The sequence below is a fragment of the Onychostruthus taczanowskii genome, unplaced genomic scaffold (genome assembly GCF_017590055.1).
Source record: "Onychostruthus taczanowskii isolate IOZ18803 unplaced genomic scaffold, ASM1759005v1 scaffold30, whole genome shotgun sequence".
NCBI classification, from domain to species: domain Eukaryota; kingdom Metazoa; phylum Chordata; class Aves; order Passeriformes; family Passeridae; genus Onychostruthus; species Onychostruthus taczanowskii.
Window position 1 is genome coordinate 9,046,752 of NW_024500350.1, and position 19,759 is coordinate 9,066,510.

The following is a 19,759-nucleotide window of genomic DNA, read 5'->3' on the forward strand; positions in this document are numbered from 1 at the left end:
CTTTCCAGCACAGAACTTCCCATAATTTCAGTCACAAGAGTTCTGGTACTGTTCCAAGTACCGTAAGGACAGAACACGAACTTTTACGAGACCATTTACAGTAACAGACACTATGAAGAATTTCCCATATTTCACAACCAACAGGAGCCAACAACACCTGCAACAACCTGAGCACGCTGAGTCATTCATGCCTAGATAATTACTCTGGGCATTCTCAGGTTAAATATACTTAAGAACGAAATATGCTATGCATTGAATTGTAAAAATGCTCAGGATTTTATGGCAAGAATAGGTTACTATGTTTGTGGGGATGTTGTTTAGGATTTTTTTTAATAAGAATTCCTTTTTTGAGTATTGGCATGTAACAGAAGGCCTAAATCAATGTGTTTATTTATAAACATGTGGATACCGAATGAAACATGCAAATTCACTGAAGATTCAGCAGCAATGTCTATTTTGCACTTGTAATAGTCTCCAAGCTAACCAGCCTCAGCAAAGAGGAAACAAAATTTTCTGAGTAAAAACAATGTTTGAAAGTATCCATTCACCCAAACTAAGCAGAGAGACAGAACAAGCTTTCTAATTCTAAATCCCTCAAATGTCAGTCTTTCACTTTGTTCTTAATGTTCTTTACAAAAAAGAAATTCGTCATTACAATCTCTACTATACTTAAGACTCTCCTGCAGGGTATTTAGTTATCCTCTTCTATGAAACACAATGAGTATTAAAAAATTAATTTGTGCTACACAGAAAGTTAAATGTCCAGTGTGAATGAAGACGGAAAACAGTAAAATAAACTTCTAACAGTTTTAAAAACTTCATGAGAAAACTGACTCAGAATGGGACAATACATGAAAGTAAACAATTTAAATAACAGCAGATGGTTTTGATTCATTTACATGTTCCCTGGCAGACTAATCTTTTAAACAAGAAATTTCAAGTCATTATTTTTAGTTCAGGTTTGTTTATACTCTACATTTTTAAATCAGACAAAAGCAAGAGTTCTTTACAGAGAAGTAAGCCAATAATTTTAGCAAAATGATACAAAAACTTTCTTAAACCAAGTAAAAGATTTATAGTTACAGTAGAATAATAAAAAGGGAGTAAAGTCTGCCGCCTGTGGAGGGAAAACTGAAATGGCCATCCAGTAACAGGCGGTGAACTCTGTAAACCATCTTTCTTTTCCAGCCCCGTTACCACAGGGTTCTCTTAAGGTCATTGGGTTTCTGGCAAAAGCGTCCTGTAATGGCAGCTGCTGGAGTCTCTGCATGTTCCTCCAAGAGCCTTTTAGGTCACATGGAGAACTCCAATTTCCGCTCTAGTTTAGGGTATATTTGCTAGTAAAGCCATTGGTAACATGGGAGATCAGCCATGCATTATCTGCCCTCCATGGCAAAATAATTTTCATCGGTGCACAGCAGACTGGAGAACACTGGTAGTAACCCGAGCAGGAATCTACCAAAGCCAAAAAACAAGACAATATCAGCACATATCCTTCCAGTTAACATACAAGTGTCTTGCAATGTACATCTAAATTATTAAATGCCAAAATTTAAGTGTGTGAATTTAAAATCCAATGAGCAATACAATGTTTCACACCCACCTGTAGCTACACAAAGTTCCCTATAATTTTCCTCTTTTATTAGAAGTTAATATAGAAAATTCACCTTTCTAGCCAGAAGGGATATTTTGAAGAAAATTAGACAGAGCATAAACATGTACAGAATAAAGAACCAACCAGATGAAAACACTGCGAATGCACAGTAATAGACTCAACGGATAATTAATTAAAAAAAAATTAAGAAGGTAAAAAAGAAATTCATTATTTTCAATAGCTTTTCTCTTTCCATGGGACACTATGTTAAAAAATACTTCTTGTATTACCATAGCTTGACCTACTGAATTAAGTGTAGCATTATTTCTTACCACTTTCACCGCGAAAGTGAAAAACAACCATCTCTGCAATTTAAGAAGCAGGAAACATCTAAGTAGCTGGATCAGTATTCAGTATTTGTTTCAGTTGTGAATAGCTACAAATACTAAGGCATACAGTATAGGCCAACCAAGGCAGGCACAGTCCAGACCAGAATGTGCATGTCTCTTGCATACATGCTTTTCAATGCAAAGCTTTAGGTTTGCTTTTTTGCTTTTTTAAATTTTTTTTTACTAAGATCTGATAACTGGTCTTTAAAGTGTTATGCTGTCATTTATAGTTGGATCTTTTTAATGCTATAACTGTTCACGAAGCAGGTTGTGCAGAGTCAGCCAAGCACACAAAGCAGAAGGAGAAAAAGAAGAGAAATAAATAGCAGGATTCTTCACCAACTAGAGATACAGGATTAATGCAAGCTTAGGCTTTATAGAGAAAGTGAGACAGCAGACAAGAGTTATACAACAGAATTTATTAAGGAACAGAAAAATCTCACAGCTTTTTTTTTAATAAGTAGCAAATCAAAGAAGCTCTTGAAGTACTTAAGGAAAGTATCCCTCAGCCACTAAGGTTCCGATTCCAACTGAAAGCTGTTATTTCTCACATGAAACCTGTTATTGCCAAAAGCAGAACAGACTAAAAAGCCAAAAGCTGCACACAGAAAGGCAGAAACTTCTACTGGACTGAACAGTGGAGAGGACTTTGTAATACCTAAATTCAAGTCTGTCTACCTCTCAGATGCTCATGGTCAACTATTCCTGTTAGTATGTGAACATTTTTTTTTAAATACAGATCTGAACAGATCTGAGTATTTTTAAAATGAGAGCTCATAAGGCATGGAGAAGAATATAAAACAGTGAAAAATGGACATGACTGTAGTAGAACATTCCATTCATGAAAAGACAAGACAGAGCCTCATTTGAGCAATACTGTCAATTAAGTCTTCATATAGGTACTTTGCTTTTATAATTCTGAAGCAGATCTGGTTTTTAATGGATGACATACTGCTGCATCAATATCCTTGGAGAGACATGTAATTCTCATACAGCTAAAATTTCGACTTGGTTATTTCACTTTATTGTTGATACTTGAACAATTTTAGGGACCTTTTAAGTCACTATTATTGTCAACTCGGCTTAAGAGTCCAAGTGGAACAGCAGCAATAACTCAGCTTTTGGAAAGACATTTACTTTTAAGTTAGAGAAAAATCAATGCTTCATCAAGCATCCGACCAGAAGGCACAGATACAACTACGAGATCACATGAGTAGAAGAAGCAAAGTTGGATGTTTCCAAAGAGTTTTTTCCCCACCCCATACAAAGTTTTGGTGTCTAATGAGAAGCACTCACCCAGTGCTGCCTTCCAACGAAAGGAGACGAGCAGCTACTTGCCATGGTGTTCGAAAGGAATGCTATTCTGAGGTAGGGGAAAAGACAGCAATTTTTAACAGTTCCACTGCCCCAATATATAAAGATGTCTTAACAAAAATCCAACTTGAACTTGCAGTAGCAGCTCTATCTTTTAAGAAGCTCTGATTTCAGACTTCTGTAAGACATTTCCATCATATTAAGAGGCACGTAAAAGAAACAAATCATTAATCCTCAAAGGAAGCTGACAGGGTCAGAAGAACAACGCAGAGTATGATGCCTATTAAGATGGATACGTGGAGAAAGATTTGTGGATGCAGAAATGGAAAATGAAGAAGCACTGGAAGTATGGCACAACACTTAAGTTATTCAATGCCAGTGTTTGCTACAGTCTTCTAAAAACTTCTTCCATCAAAGAGACTTAATCAAATATTACTTTGTGCAGCATTTCAATCTTTCCTTCAAACTACAGAGAATACCTCTATTACCAATAGAAATTTGCCACAACTTTGACTGTTGGGTGCTGAACATGCTACATTCAAGAAAAAAATATTAAACAACTTACTGTGTAACCACGAGCAGTCAGACTGAACCTTTCGTTGAAGGAAATGAAGACTACTCACCCATAACTAGATCTTGAGATGATCACTGCTTTCAGGATGCAGTCTGTGCATGTGGACCAGCAGAACTGATTCAAAGTAGTTTTTACTAGAATACTCATTACCTCATTTACTACCTCCTTTACTACACCTCTTCATGTTTAAAAACTTTGTGTAAAGGAGACTTAGGGAACAATTCACTTAGAGAGTTTAAGAGCAAAAGGATCTTTTAACAGCTGGTATGGTTTTCTGTCTAACACTTTGCACACAGAGCTGTAATTTAGCTTTGCTTTAGACTTGAACACACCACTTAGAAATGAATCCAGTATCAATGCAAAGGCAGCGAGGAGAGATGATCTACTTATTTTAGAAGTTGTTTCAGTAGGTAACTACTTTCACTTAGACCTCTATTTTGCCTTTCTTTACTTGTGAGTAGTTTTAGTTTTATGCAATAGCTTCTTCACATGTTTTCTCCTTAAACATTAATTCCTCTTAAAATCATTGTGTCTCCAACACTACACCAACTCACTCAAGACATTTTCTTAGCTTTTTGTACGAACTGAAAGAAGTAGATTTAAAACCCTTACACTGTACAATCTGTTCTCCCAATCCATTTTACTAATAACACAAAATAACATCTCCACTTCTGTTCATTACCGTATCATACATAGATTCAAGGAGGAAACTGTACCTTTTCATTACGGAAACCACACTAACCTCTCCAACATTACATCTGCCTCCTCAGTCATTACTTACACAGATACAGTTCCCCCATACAGGAAAACAGCCTCTACTTCTTCGTCCTAACCAGAATTTGGAGTACTGCAGGAACACACATCAGTTCCCACTGATGTTTATCACTGTGAACTCACAACTCGCAGGTTTTTTGCTGTTGCATTCACTTCATATAATCCAGAAAAGTACTGAATAACATATGCCATAGGATTTACATAATTTCAATAGAAACACTTAAGTTTCATGAGCCATTTCTTAAGACAGTTACTCCAGTAACTTTGGAGTAGTTGTTGCTCCAATAAATGCTCATTACTTAGTGTTAGAAACTGTACGTATTTTTTAAGGAGAATGACTTAGGTGCTATGCAGACACTATCTTGGATGCCAGGAATGACACACCTATTTTGCTGTGCTTAGCAATTACCATTTTTCCACGAGGGTTAAATTTGTCTGAGAATGCCTAGTTTTCACAAGAGAACTCCAGTTCCTACTATTTGCATTCACAGCCTTAGTTTTTCAGTTTCAGTCTGATTTGATCAGAATTCAGTTTGGAAAAAAGAACACATGGAGTAGTCATCTTTAAGAACTCTACTTAGAAGCAAGTAGCTTTCCTTGTCTGAGTAATCTCTGTCCATTTCATTGTCTGGAATTTAACAAGCAGATGCATTTCCTCTAGATGAATAGAGGTGGAGATTACAGATGCACCGTTGCCTTACAAAACCAAAGCATAAAGTAAATGAAGTAACAAAACTAACGTAGCAAGTTATAAATAAGAACTCTAACAAATCTGTAGATATACATGGTAAATGCTAAATGTTGCTTCCTACCAGGAGTATGGCTTAAGCACTTCCTGAAAAAGGACTTGTGGTAGTATATTTACTTAAGACTTACTAAGGAAACTAGCACACTTGGAATGGACATGGACAAGCAATTGTTATTCTTTATGGTTCTCTTGATAAGAAGTGATATGGATGACTCTCTATATTCTTACATCTCTCCAATCAAAATTTGCTTTAATGACTTTGCCATGTAACTCGAATACTTTAGGTTTTCCTAAGAACAAGGTATAAAGGTAATGGGAAACTCATGGCTACAACTGTTGACCTGGCTAACATCTAAGGATAGATTTTGATTACAGAAGAGCTATTGTAGTATTATGAAAACTGTAAAGAGCATAAGCTATCAACACCTGCAACTTGCACCATCCTGCCTGCTGGATGAGAGAGTGACAACTGGGAAAATGAAAAGTGAATTTTCTCTAGCAAGCTCAAGTAGTAATGTTACAAGCTATAGTCTGAGTGAAGTGTTTCAGCCACACTACCCAAGTTGCAGAAGGTGAAGGCAGGGATTGGGAAAATGAAGAACCATCCACTGTGGAAGATGACCAGGTCTAGGACTGTTTAAGGAACCTGAAAGTGCACAAGTCTGTGGGACCTGATGACATCCATCCATCCAGGGGTTCTGAGGAATTGAGCTGAGTAAATGGCTACACCACTATCCATCATATTTGAGATGTCATGGCAGTCCACTGTAGTTCCCTCTGACTGGAAAAGGGGAAACCATAACCCCCAGTTTTATAAAGGGAAATACGACACAGGGAACTACAGACCAATCTCACCTTGGTGCCTGGCAAAGTCATGTAACAGATCCTCTTGGAAACTATGTTAAAGTACGTGGAGAACAAGGAGGTGATTTGTCTTAGACAACATAGCTTCACTAAATGTAAATTATGCCCAACAAATTCAGTGACCTTCTACAGTTCGGCTAAGCAGTGGTGGATACGGGAAGAGCCACATGTCACCCACTCGGACTTTTGCAAAGCACTGGATGCTGTGTTGCATGATATCCCTGTCTCTAAACTGGAGAGACACAGATTGACACATGGACCACTTGGGGGATAAGGAATTGGCCGGATGGTTGCACTCAAAGAACTGTGGTCAGTGAGTTATGTCCAAGTGGAAAACAGTGTTGAGTGGTGTTTGTTCCTCAGTATTGGGACCGGCGCTGTTCAAAATCTTTGTCAGCAACATGGACAGTGGAAACAAGTGTACCCTTGGCAAATTTGCTGACAACAACAAGCTGTGTGGTGCAGTCAGCCTGCTGTAAGGAAAGGGATGCCATCCAATGAGAACAAGCTTGAGAAGTGGGTCCCTGGGAGCTGCACATTGCTCAAAAAGGTCAAGTGCAAGGTCCAGCATGTGGGTCAGGTCAGCCTCAAGCCTAAGTACAGGCTGAGTGAAGAATGGATCAAAATTAGCTCTGGGGAGAAAGACTTGGGTATGTTCATGGATTAGAAGCTCAACATGACTCAGCATTGTGCACCTGCAGCCCAGAAAGCCAACCGCGTCCTGGGTTGCATCAAAAGAAAAGTGACCAGCAACTCCAGAGAGGGGATTCTTGCCCTCTATTTTGCTCTTGTGAGACCCCACCTGGAGTACTGTGTCCAGGTCTGGGGCCCCTAATACAAGAACAATACTGACAATGCTAAAATGAGTCCAGAGGAGAGCCACTAAGTTGACAACAGGGCTGGAGCACATCTCCTGTGAAAACAGGCTGAGAGAGTTGGGGCTGTTCAGCCTGGAGAAGAGAAGATTTTGGGGAGAACCGAGAGTAGCCCTGCAGTACCCAAAGCTTATAAGAAGGCTGAAGAGGGGCTGTTCACATGGCATGTAAAAAGTGCATGTAGGGACAGGACAAGGGTGAATAGCCTTAACCTGAAGGAGGGTATATTTATTTATTGGAAGAAATTCTTTACTATAAGGGCAGTGAGGCATTAGAACAGGTTGCCTACAGAGGTCGTGGACTCCCCATCTTTGGAGATGTTCAAGGCCAGGCTGAATGGGGTTCTGAGTAACCTGGCCTACTGGAAGGTTCTTTGCCCATGGCAGGGGGGTCAGAATGAGGTGATCTTTAAGACCCCTTCCAATCCAACCCATTCCCCCAGCAAATCTCTCTTTCCCTCCAATTGCAACAGGCCCAAAGGAATCTGTTCAAATTATACTACAGTTACACATGGTTATTTGGTCACCATGAGTAGATAACAGCACTGGTTCACTTTCTTAAGAACTAAATTAATACAGCAGTCAATGAATCATTAGTTCTAACAAACTCAAGACAAGATCCCGACTAGGCCGCTTTTGAGTCTGTAAAGAAGTCAACCAAGCGATCCTATACTTGGAGCAGAGTGTTAAAAACAGCAGGTATGGAATGTGCCATTAAACCACATGGGACTGCTGGCCCATATCACAAATTACACATCTGGATGTTTAAACATCACTCAGAAAACTGCCCACTGCCCTCACAGTATTTACATTCTACAGGCCAGGCAGAACCAATATGGATCTGCAAGCCCAACTGTATTACTTGTATCTTGAAATGTTTACAATAGCGTCACTTGCACAACGAGTGACACGTCACGAACATAGCAAAAACATTAAAGATGCACTTGAACCTAAAACAATCAAGTAGCATCGCTGCATTTCTGTCTATTACTACTGTAACTCATTTACCTGACTCTTAACAGAGACAAAGCATCTGAGATTTGCTCAGAATGCCAAAGACATGGCATATACACTTTGCCAAAAAACCATCTTTATATTAAAGTAAATGTTCAGGGAGAAGTCTGCATCACAGCCTCACAGAATATCCAAGGTCAAAAAGGACCCCTGGAAATCATGCAGCCCAATCCCACTGCCCAAAGCACAGTCAACTAGAGCAGGCCACTCAGGACAATGTCCAGTTGGGCTCCAAGTAATCTGGAAAACAGAGACTCCACAACTGGCAATCTGTTACAGTCCCTGCCCACTTCCGTAGTAAAAAAGTTTCTCTCTATGTCTAAATGGAATTTCCTGTATTTCAATTTGTGCCCACTCTTCACTGTCCATTCACTGGATATTGCTGCAAACACTCTCACTGCAACTTCTTTACACTCTTCTAACGGGTATTTATGCAAATTTACAATTGTGCATAACTATGCACAATTGCCCCCTCTTTGTTTTCAAACTATTTAAAAATACTTCAACATGAGAATTTCTGGTGGCAGGAATAGCAGTTTAGTGAACAATATAAGATGGTGAAACTTGTGGTGTAGGAATGCGCCCCCTAATGACAGAGTGGCAAAAACTAACCTTTGTCCCCCAAAAAAGGAAAGAAGCCCAGAAGCTTCTTTCAATTGTTAGGTGGAAAGCCACCTCATAGGGCCTCAGGGACTTCACCAAACACCAGAGAACATCTAATTGGATAGAAGCCAAAAAGTCCCGCCTGATCAATCAAGTAGAAAAGAACAGAACAAAAGAGAAGAGGGGCTTTTGTGTGAAGTGTTTCTACCAGGGGCAGACCTCTGTACCTGGCTCGAGTTTTTCTGTTTGTTATTTTGCCTTTATTAAACCTTTTTTGTTTCTAACACCACAGCAGAAGCCATCCTGCTTATTTTATGCCCCCAAAGTGTAGCTGAGCTATCCTTGGGTGTATTAAGTGTTTTTCTAGGGCTTATGAGAACTGGCCCTAGGACAAACAACTTAATATTGTACCAAAGCCAGTACAGAAAACCTCGCCTATACCCTATTCTTGCCCAGTCATTTCTGCTCCTGAACTGCTCATCCCTTGTGCAAGCACAAGTATCTGTGCAGCTACATGGTGAAACAGCTCATTCAGCTTAAACCCCCCTACGCCCCAAATCCCACTTTGCTTTTATCACAATGGAATTGTTTCTCCAACCCACTTCACCCTCAGTCTTCATTAGAGATATCCACCTGGCCCGCAAATAAAAAAACTGTTCTTTCAAGCAGTAAGATTTCATATGTAAGAACATGTACTATCCAAAAGTAATTAACTCTGCCAATTAAAAGATGAAGCTAAAAGGAACCAAGTTAATTTTTTGTCAATGTGCTCGGACAACAAGGAACAAGTCCCTGGCAAAAATTATGCAGTTAGAGCTCCTGCACAGTAGTAAGGCATGATGAAAAAACCCCTAGGTCACTGCAATGGTCCCCCTAATATACTGCTTTCCCAGAAATGTTGCAGAATGTCTATAGATTGGCTGATTTCCTTTTTGTAAGTAAGACTGAAAGTAAATTGTACAAAGCCAAGCCACAGACTGTTTGGGACAAGACTGTCAATATGCTGAGGAAGGAATGTTTTAGCTACAGTGCAGAGCTAGAAATACATTTAACACTGTTAGCCCTAAAAAGAAAGACTCCTAAAATTTCTTTGCAAAGTCACTGTGAGCAGCAAAGACGATTTCAGTGCTGACTATGAATCATTATCATTTATCCTCCTGCCATTCTCTTCAAATGAGTCTTCTGCAAGATATCCATCATCCATGCATGTGGCCTCTTATGGGCTCTGAATTAAGAGCACTGCAATACAACTTTCTTCACTATTGCACCTTCTATTCTTCACCAAATGCTTCTTGCCTTTTCTGCATCAGTATTGTCTGCTCTGTTGATTTGGAAACAAGATTCACTACTGACTCTTACTCTGCTTCTTCACTGATAACAGATATAAGAAACTCAATGAGTCAAGGAGCTAAGTCCCATAATAGTAGGCTAAAATGCTGCACCTCTAGAATTTTGCATCCTCTCATTGCTGTCAAGGTAATAATAAAAATTTCTTTACACCTGTATCATTCAGGCTAAATGTCAAGCATTTACATGAATGAACATCACCTGCAAAAACAGTATGAAATCACATCAATTGCCCGGTAAGTTCTTTTGGCAAATTAACTTTATCAAATCGCCCTCATTTTTTCCAATACACAGATTTATTTTTTTTTTACCTGCGAAGTTGACATGCGAGAGGTATCTTGTCGGCCTGTTAAATCAGATGAGGAGATATTGACTGGGGCACCACGATGCAATCTCATACTCACTTTCCTTTCTCGTTCCATACCGGACACTGGCCGAGGAGAGGTGTTGGCTGTGAGAAAAACAGCATTAGATTCTCATAATGAGAAGTGCCATGTTAGCATGGTCACTGGAAAAATTACACTCTTGCTGTGTGCACATAAAAATTCCACATAACCAAACGAGAAATCAAGGCCGTTGTTTGACATTTCATAGAAATACAAGTATCAATTGCCAGGCAATGAGTGTATGCAAATATCTTCAATCTACTAAAAAGCAAGGGAGAAAAAAATCAAACCAAAAGGCCAAACTCTGCCCAGAAACAAACTGCCAATTAGAATAGTCTACAAGAAGCACTTACCCAGCTACTTGCTTACTTACCAGCATGTGAAGTTGGGGTAAGGGGAGTAGGAGGAGCTACATCTTGTGTTCCTCTTAGCCTGCCAGAAGCAGTGGAGGGTAATCCACGTACAGCTGGATTTCGTGTATGTCTTAATCTTTCCTCTCGTTCCCGCCTTTCACGTTCAGCATCTTCAGCTGCTCTGCTTGCACCCTACGGGTCAAGACTCGTGAACAACTTCAGGGATTATTGAGCTTACAACTATATGTTTGGATAAAAGTACTGAAAAGGAAGAACTGGACAATGTGTGAATCGAAGTTTGAGAAGGCACCAACTGCTTTGGTAAAATTTCTTGAGAACTGCCATAAGTTTTGTTCATACAGCTGCTTGGATAGTCTTCAAAATGTTAATGTACACACGTACTGCTATGGCAGCTGGACACCTCCTCAAATGTTGCAAATGACCCATGTTAAAGATCAAGGTGGGAGAAAGCAATAATTTGACAACCTAGCCTGGTGACTGCCCTAAAGGATCTAAGAGAAGCCTTCCACATTAAAAGCCTTGTAACTGTAATTTAGTTGTCATCCAAGCCTTATAGCATGGATCCCATATCTCTGCCTTTCTCCTCATTTCCTGATCTTTCTGACTACACAGCAGAGTTGCTAAGAGGAAATATGGAAGACAATTTTACAGTTAAGATACTCAAAACTGACAATGCAGTAACAAAACCCAACCAAAACCATTAAAAATTTTAAGTTTTAGAAAGCTGTGTGAGCTACTCACAAATTTCAGCATGTTCCAGTCAAATACATAGTCATAGGAGAATCCTTGCCGATGAAAAAGGTTTCTGAATAATTGCCTTAGATAGGAATAGTCCGGCTTGTCATCAAAACGCAAAGAACGGCAGAAATTCAAGTATGTGGCAAATTCAGCTGTAATTAAAGGAAGCCTGTTTTTTATCTTCAGCTTCACATTGGCTTTTTGTAATTCTGAGTCAAAAATACCCAAACCACCCCAAACCTGAAAAGCAGGGTATCTTCTTAACATAAGAAAAAGAATAGCGATCTAATACTAGAAATCCACTAAAGGAAACACTATCATGTCAACCCTGAAAAATAAATTATTTTTTCTATCACAGAGCAGGCAAAGATCTCATCTGTCGATAGCACAGAGGACCCAATAGCACAGTTCTTTAACCAACAGCTGGTGAGGGAGAAAAAGGTTTAAATCTTTGCTTGGAATATACTGAACACAATTTATTGTGAGACATGGAACAGCATTTCTTTGTTAAGGCACATAGAGATTCATGTCTGCTGTGTCACAAAACACACAAAAACTTTATCTCCCAGGTAAGTCATGCCACATTTTTAATATACAATAGCCTGAACACTTATTTTTAAATGGCAAGCAAAATATTACAAAGCAAAAAAAAATTAATACTGTGGTGAACCAGTACACTGGTTTTCAGTGCACCAGAGAAAATCAGCAGTATCAAAATACAAGCTTTTGACTTTAGGTCTTCCCAAATGAAATATGATAATAATTTATATTAAGAAAGAAATTCTAACAAATGGCACAAGAGAAGCTGATTAATCTTCCCTGCCTGTAAACCCCAGAGAAAACACGTAATTCATGAATATTAATGAACACGTATGAAGCAACATTTGAAACACATAAAAAATTATGAATTTTCCTACAACCCAAACAAAAACTATAGTTCTTGCCACTGTAACTAGTTGCCAACGCTAAGAGGGTGAAGAGACAGAACTCTTTGTGAAATGAAAACAGTCCCTAATGACAGCTAGTGTTACTATGTTTTAAAACTACTTTAAGTATCATTTTACAATACTCAAAAATGGCTTATTATTGTTTTGGTGTAAATAACAAACTGAGAAACAGAACTGCTCTGAGGCATGATGCTAGGATACAGTAGGGTTTCTTATGCCTCTCACAAATTCTAATCCATCAACAAGCGAAACCAGATGAACCTGGGACAATAATTCCCAAGTGAAACAACTGCAGTATATAAGAGGTGCATCTGACTACACAGTCCAATTCATCCAAGAAACAGGACCCACACAGATAAAGAGGGAATTTGTTAAAATGCTGTTTGTCTGTTGTAATTATCCAGTCAACAGGTGCACAAAAAATACAGCGCAAATCAGGGTACCATGCTACCCTTCCTTCTTGAGGGCACTTCAACAGTTGCGACAAGGGATCCCTAGAAATGCTCTATGAATGCAAAAGATCTGTCTTCAGCATAGTATTTTTACCACACGTGGTAAAATCATGGCGGGATAAAGAAGGGGAAAAGGAGAAGGAGAGAGACAGATGATGAGAAAGAGTAGTAGAATTTAACATAAGGAAAGGAGATGTACCACTAAAACATGAACACACAGGCCTAGTGTCACAGAAGAGTAACTTACAAGGATATCCTTTACACAAAACCTCAATGGGTGTAGACATTTTCTTTTCACTGATACGTTCATATTTCTGCCTCTTTGTTGCTGCTTTCAGTCCCTGCCAGGGGAGGGAGCCCAGGTTAAAATACATCAGTACATAGCCCAAGGACTCCAAGTCATCTCTGCGAGATTGCTCTACAACAGCATAAAAAAGTGAACTCATTAGGTTTCATTTTCTACTGGCAAAACAAAAGTCTGTGCAACAAGACTGTTATAAAAACCCTTACAAAAACAAGAGACAGCTGAGAGCTACTATGCCCATGATAAACTCGTTCAGTAAAAGAAAAGCCTATTATCCTTGCAGTTATTAAAAATGTGCTAATTCCTGAGCATTACAAACTCAGACTGAACAGACACCTAATACAGACTGAATCCCACCTAATCAAGATACGCAAGGCCATGCATGTTGTACTCTTAGTGTCAAAAATAGGGACTGTCTCCTATGCCTCCACAAAGCAACATCCACTTGCACTAAAATTACATGCATCGACACTCTTGAAGTTTCTATTTATTGCTTTCCCCAGCTCACCAATTCCAAGATGAGTGTTGATGGATGCATAACGGGCAGTTCCCGTTAAATTTTTATTTTCACGGTATGGAATATGTTGGTGAGTTCGAGCATCTCGATACTTCTTTGCTAGTCCAAAGTCTATTATGTAGACAAGATTGCCTTTCTTCCCCAGGCCCATTAAGAAGTTATCTGGCTTCACATCTCGGTGGATGAAGTTCTTAGAGTGAATATATTCAATTCGACTAATCTAAATACAGAACCACAAAAAAAATCATTGTCGAGAGACTAAGCACACATCTTTTTCTGACAAAAACACTAGCAATTGTGTCTAAATAATGAAAGAGGCAACCCCCCTTTTTATTGTAAAATATAAGGGCATTAAAGAGAACATGATTTAGAAGACAACAGACAAACCTTCTTTCCAGCTCTTTGCCCATGTCTATTTTACAAAATCAGGATAATCTGCTTCCAAAAACTTTCCTGGGGAAATTTCTTAAGTCTTTGAGCAGTGCAACACCTGGTTTGCAAACAGTGCAGATCCCGTTTTTAAAGAAGAATTGGCAATCACTTTTGATGGGATAGCTTGGATTTACAAAAACAGAGCTACTTTTGAATTTTTTCTCTATTAAAACAGCCTATTCAGCTCTGAATTTTAGAAATAAAATATGTATGATCAAAAAAATTCAATATCCCAACATATTTCACGATCAAGATAACAAAGCCATTTCCTACCATTTGGTCAGCAAGTAATAGGACTGTCTTGAGACTAAATTTCCTTGAACAAAAATTGAAGAGATCTTCAAGACTCGGTCCCAACAACTCCATCACCATAACGTTGTAGTCCCCTTCAGCTCCACACCACTTAATTGTGGGAATACCCACTAGGAAAAAAAAAAATCATTTATTCTGTATAACAATTTGATTTATATAATTCATACACACAAATCGTCAATGCTCCAAAGATTATTTCTGAGTGTCTTTACCATGAATGTTTCTATTTACAGTGAAGCTTAATGTTTTATGTTCAGACATTCCAAAATTAAATGTGTGATAATTTCCAGCAGTATCAATATATCAAATTATAAATATAAATCAAATTATAGCAACAGAGGTCTAAAAATAGCCGTTTTTCTTTTCCCCAGAAACCTTCTAGTCTTCATACTTATCTTGTAACTTTAAAGTATTGAGCATCTTTTGTTGGATTTGAACCCTAAACATTTTACCAATATTAATATTCATGTAGTCTCTAACATGCAATAAGGCACAAATCAGGAGTCTGAAAATAAAACCCGGAGAAACCACTAGATACTATAACTGAAGAAGGCCTTAGAAATTAATCTAGTTTCAAAGGCTACAAAATCACCATGAAATATCTGTCTCCATCATCAAAATTTTCAATGAATTTCTGCCCTTCCTTCATATTTGTGTCTTTCCTTCAGTTCCATGGTATCTGCTGTTTCGTGCATCTCTACCAAAGTAGCACTGTTTATGAGATGCATTATTCATTCAGTTTTACAGTAGGATAATTAGCCCAAATTTATGGAGGAAGTCAGGAACCTTTACGGAGGAGCCTTATTTCATATAAAAATGTAGAAACACTCAAATATTTTGAAATAAACCTGCATGTAGACAGCCTTATTCAGATTTTCAAATGCCTTACTCAGAGTTAAGTCTATGCATTTTGGTGTGAAATGCTGTAATTCACTGAATTTAAAGGAAGTTATTCCTTTAAATGAGTTATTCTATGAAGGCTATATCGGTTACAAGCAGGTGTCAACTGAATGAGGTGGGAATTAAAAAATAACTAAATGCAAATACACATTATTATAAATTTTTAGAGGTCTTATTACCCTACTTGGCATGTACTTGAGATACAGCATGGAATGTACTCTTTATGCACACCATATCCTCATTTAGGAAGAATTCAAGGGACTATGAAACAAACACAAAACTGTACTACAGCGGGTTTAAGTCCCAGAACTACACAGGAATGTTAGGTTTCCGGAATTCCAAAATATATAAGTTACTGTAGCAAAGCAACACATAGTAGCTACGAAGTTGCTGCACTCCTATTCTCCACTACTAATGCCATTTTGTCTTTGAACTCTCCCAGCAAAGAAATATTTTTAACACAGAAAAAAGAACACTAACAGGTACAACAAAAAATAACCTGATGTTTAAAAGTTTAGAACTGTGCTACCATAATAAGCAAGTCAGGTTAAATAGTCCAAAGCAGTGGTTACCATCTTTCACTGATCCATGAGAATCAGAAATAAATCACTGTTCTGGGACCAAGCTTTGTTTCACATTGCACAAGGTCCTTCCCTTTTAATACTTCAGGAACCATGAGAAACTTTGCAGGATCTTACTGGTTATCGTGAAGTGTGATAGCCACGATTTGGAACAGCTCCTCTATAACCCTTGCCGAACTGAAATGCTGCTCTTCATCTACCCTGATGCCTTTCCCACCTTCTCCTTACTTCTCAAAACAGATCCCAAACATTAACTTTCAGGTGGCAGATAGATCAAAGGTGCAAAAGCATTAAAATCTTTGAAGATGGAAAATAGTTTGCTTGCCTCCACCCTGCATCATTTTGTAGATTTTACTCTCGATGTGGAGCTGAGGATGTTTGGTTTTCACACATTCCAACTTTATTGCAACCTCTTCTCCGGCAGCAATATCAGTTCCTAAAACCAGAAGAATTAAAACACTGGTCAAAATATTTTTAAGATAAATTTCCTTTGCCAAGACCAAAACAAAAACGAGCATCAACAAACTACTTCTAAATGGCAAACATCCAGAGATAAAGTACTTTCAGCCATGATTATCTAAAAATTCCTCTGAAACTTTAGATACTCTCCAACATACTAGGATTACAAGAGACAACTATTAGACACTGCATAACAAGAAGCCAAAATTGCTGCTATCCCATTAAAAAAAAAACCAAAAAAACCAACCAAAAAACAACCAACCAAAAAACCCCAGAAAAACAACAAAACTAAACCAAGAGCATCTTCTCAGGGATGTCTTTCCAATTCCAGTTTGTGGTAAAAATGCTCAGAATTAATCTTTACAAATGTGGCAAACAGACCTGCCAACAGAAGAAGTACTAAGAATTCAAATCACCTCCTCTTATGTCTTGGAAATAGAGACTACAATTTCCCTAGATCTCAACATAGTCCAGCTGTAGCGTGACACCTCATTTTACTTGGCTGGAAGGCAGATCATCTAGACTAAAGAACGTGCAGTCTGCAAAAGCTTTCATTAAATCTCACTAAATTCTTGTTTTAAGAATCAAAAAAATGGCTTACCTGTTCACTTTCAAAGTATGTAGGGAGAAACTGACATTCTTAAATAGAAACAGTCAAGAAAATACACACTCTCACAGCCAAGCAAACTTACAAACTACAGGAGAAAAGGAAATAGCAAAAGGAAAAGTGTGACACTTCACAGATATTATCTCCAAGTCTCTCTACTTTAGGAATTTGGCCCTTTTCTGCTTTACCTCACAGTTCAGGATCATGTGAAGTACATCATCTATGGTTCGATCTGATCCCCACTTTCAAAAGCCTAACTAGAGGTTCCCCTCTACTCTGACATGTCTTCAACACCCTTGTAGCTGCATTTAAGACAAAACCTGGGGACTGGAAACAGGCAAAAATAGTCATATTTTCATTTTCAAAGCACAAAACTGAACAGGGAACGTATGCTGAAATAATCTATAAAGTCACCAAGGCCTATCGGAAAGCACGTCAACTTAAAAATAAATATTGACTTCTGAAATAACTTTAGAAATTATTTTAAGACACTTACGTCTCCTGTACAGTCTAAACAATGGAGTCGTAACTGGAATTTTTAAAAAACCGACCACATTTCGTTATTACAACACAGTTTTCAAACATCTGGTCTACGAGATAATGGTAGGCAAAGCAAAGGGGACTCTACAAAAGGCTTCAGTTCTTGAGAGACAGTAATGTCCCCTGGAAAAACATATGCCACCAGCTGGATCTTCCATTCATGTACTTCCATGGTAGTTCCATGCCAGAGCCATGCTTCCATGTAAATGGCATGACATTTGCAGTAAACCCCGAGAGTAAATCCAGGACAATTATTTAGAAATTAAAAAAATGTAAAACCCAGAGGATTTATTGCACAGAATTCAGTATGGCATTAATATATACACGAGCATTCAGGGAACTATTACTTTCTGTACAACTTCACTGTTGGAAGCTGCATTCACAGAGATAAAAGTGACACATAAACGTTTCTTTCACTTGCACTTGATATTAATACTGTAATACAATCTGATTTATCTGAGCAGTAGCCAAGTTTAAATTTTTCAAATCACCTAAGACTTTTCAGATTTTAACTGATGTCTTAATTGCTCCCCAAAATTCCAGTGGAAGCTAACAAGGATTTTTTGCACAAGCTTTACCACAGTCTTCTATAGTCACATCTTCAATCCTCTACACATGCATTGCAGAGAGGAAGAATCACGTTCTCTGACTCTAGACCACCAGATACCTTCAGTTAAAAATGCGTATTTTTCATCAGGCATATGATCTGTCTTATGGATAACCGTATTTCACTATCTGTAAACAAGTAGCTTTTGGTAACGAATTATTTTGGAATGCCAGCTGTGCACTGCAAGATGTATAGAAAAACAGCCCCCACCTCTCATACTGCATGCACTGTAAACGTACCACATAAGCTAGCAAGTGACATTATTTTTATCTTCCACAAATATGCAGTCAATGAACCTTAACCCCTGCAAGTTCCACCTTCCCCTCCTTCCCTGATTTGCTTTTCTAGGTTAACACAGTTTTCAAAAGCAGAGTACTTGTGTCTACCGGACGGGACAATGCTCATATTTCTTTGGATGTAACCCACTTCACATGGCTTGAGAGTTTGCCAAATATGTATTTTTAAAAGAACTGCTTTCAAAATTTGTTGCACCCACTACGTGTGCTTGTCATAAACAACAGCAGCAGACTATGTCTATATATATATAATAATGGACTGGCAAAGACAATTCCAATCCTGTACGTTTTACAATCGCACAGCGATCACGATTAGGCGATGGTCAGCAACAGGAGTAGCCAAACTACGAGGATTGTTTGAAGGATTTAAAGGTAAACCTAATCACTTGTATTTGTGTAATTTTTTTTTTTAGGCCTCAAAGGAGAAAGAAACATCCTTCTGACAACAATTTTTCCTAGTCCACTGCAGCGACATTTAACCCCGGTACGTTTCTTTCCCGAAACGTTTTTCCGAATGGTGTGGGTTGCGGGGTTTTTAAGGTTTATGCGATTTTGGGTTTTTTTCTTCCTTGTTTTCAGATGAGGCGATTTTTACCCTTATGCCCATTTTACAGACTCGAACGGTGCCCAAGGTCACTAGACAACAACGAGAAGAGGCAGCCGAGTAAACCAGAATCCCCGATTTCCGCACTATCCAAATCAGGGCATGATGTCAACGAAATATTAAATTACTGCTGTTGTGTCCCTAGCCCAGGTACTTGCCCGACCCGGCTAGGCCCTCGATGTTCTCCACACAGCCAGAAAACGGCCAACTAAATCCCCAGCGAGCCATCCTCCTTACCCAGGTAGATATCCCCGAAGGAGCCGCTCCCGATCTTCCGGCCCAGCCGGTACCGGTTCCCAACCCTCAGCTCCATGGCGGCAGCTCGGCTCGTCCGCGACCCGCTTCTGTTGCTCTGCCCGGCCTGCTGGGTCTCTTTCTAATGCCTCACAGTCCTGCGGTTTCGGATGCCATCGTGGCTTTGGTCTCGCCGCTCGATACTAGCGAGACAGTCAAGACCGTCGCCGCAGCTCCCGAGCAAGATGGATACGGATTCCCGACACGGCCGGCGCTCAGCCCCTCCGACACCCAGCCACCATACTGCGTGACCTCACTTCCCTAGCGACGGGGGCGGGGCGCGCTGCCGCAGGCCGGGCGCGCGGCGGGCGGGG

General features: G+C 39.1%; 1 protein-coding gene across 2 annotated transcripts; it reads right to left on the bottom strand.

The window, feature by feature from the left end:
• Nucleotides 1-332: 332 nt before the first annotated feature.
• Nucleotides 333-19,692, bottom strand: CSNK1D (casein kinase 1 delta). 2 transcript variants are annotated; one of them, XM_041409356.1, is made up of 10 exons: nucleotides 19,389-19,692; nucleotides 16,364-16,474; nucleotides 14,519-14,667; nucleotides 13,805-14,033; nucleotides 13,240-13,410; nucleotides 11,597-11,745; nucleotides 10,855-11,026; nucleotides 10,407-10,546; nucleotides 3,280-3,346; nucleotides 333-1,455 (listed from the first exon to the last, which is right to left on the bottom strand). In XM_041409356.1, exons 1-9 carry the CDS (start codon nucleotides 19,462-19,464, stop codon nucleotides 3,314-3,316), a joined length of 1,230 nt encoding a protein of 409 aa, XP_041265290.1. In that variant the 5' UTR covers nucleotides 19,465-19,692; the 3' UTR covers nucleotides 333-1,455; nucleotides 3,280-3,313. The 2 variants fall into 2 exon arrangements, with proteins under 2 accessions (XP_041265290.1, XP_041265292.1); XM_041409358.1 differs by lacking the exon at nucleotides 13,240-13,410.
• Between the last annotated feature and the right edge of the window lie 67 nt (nucleotides 19,693-19,759).

Bases quoted from the DNA above. Each gene is read 5' to 3' on its own strand.
- CSNK1D (XM_041409356.1), bottom strand. From the start codon at position 19,464: ATGGAGCTGAGGGTTGGGAACCGGTACCGGCTGGGCCGGAAGATCGGG. The intron at 16,475-19,388 runs GTAAGGAGGATG...TTCTGGTTTTAG, and splicing joins CTTCGGGGATATCTACCTGG to GAACTGATATTGCTGCCGGA. The intron at 14,668-16,363 runs GCAAGCAAACTA...TTTTTTTCCTAG, and splicing joins CAAAATGATGCAGGGTGGAG to TGGGTATTCCCACAATTAAG.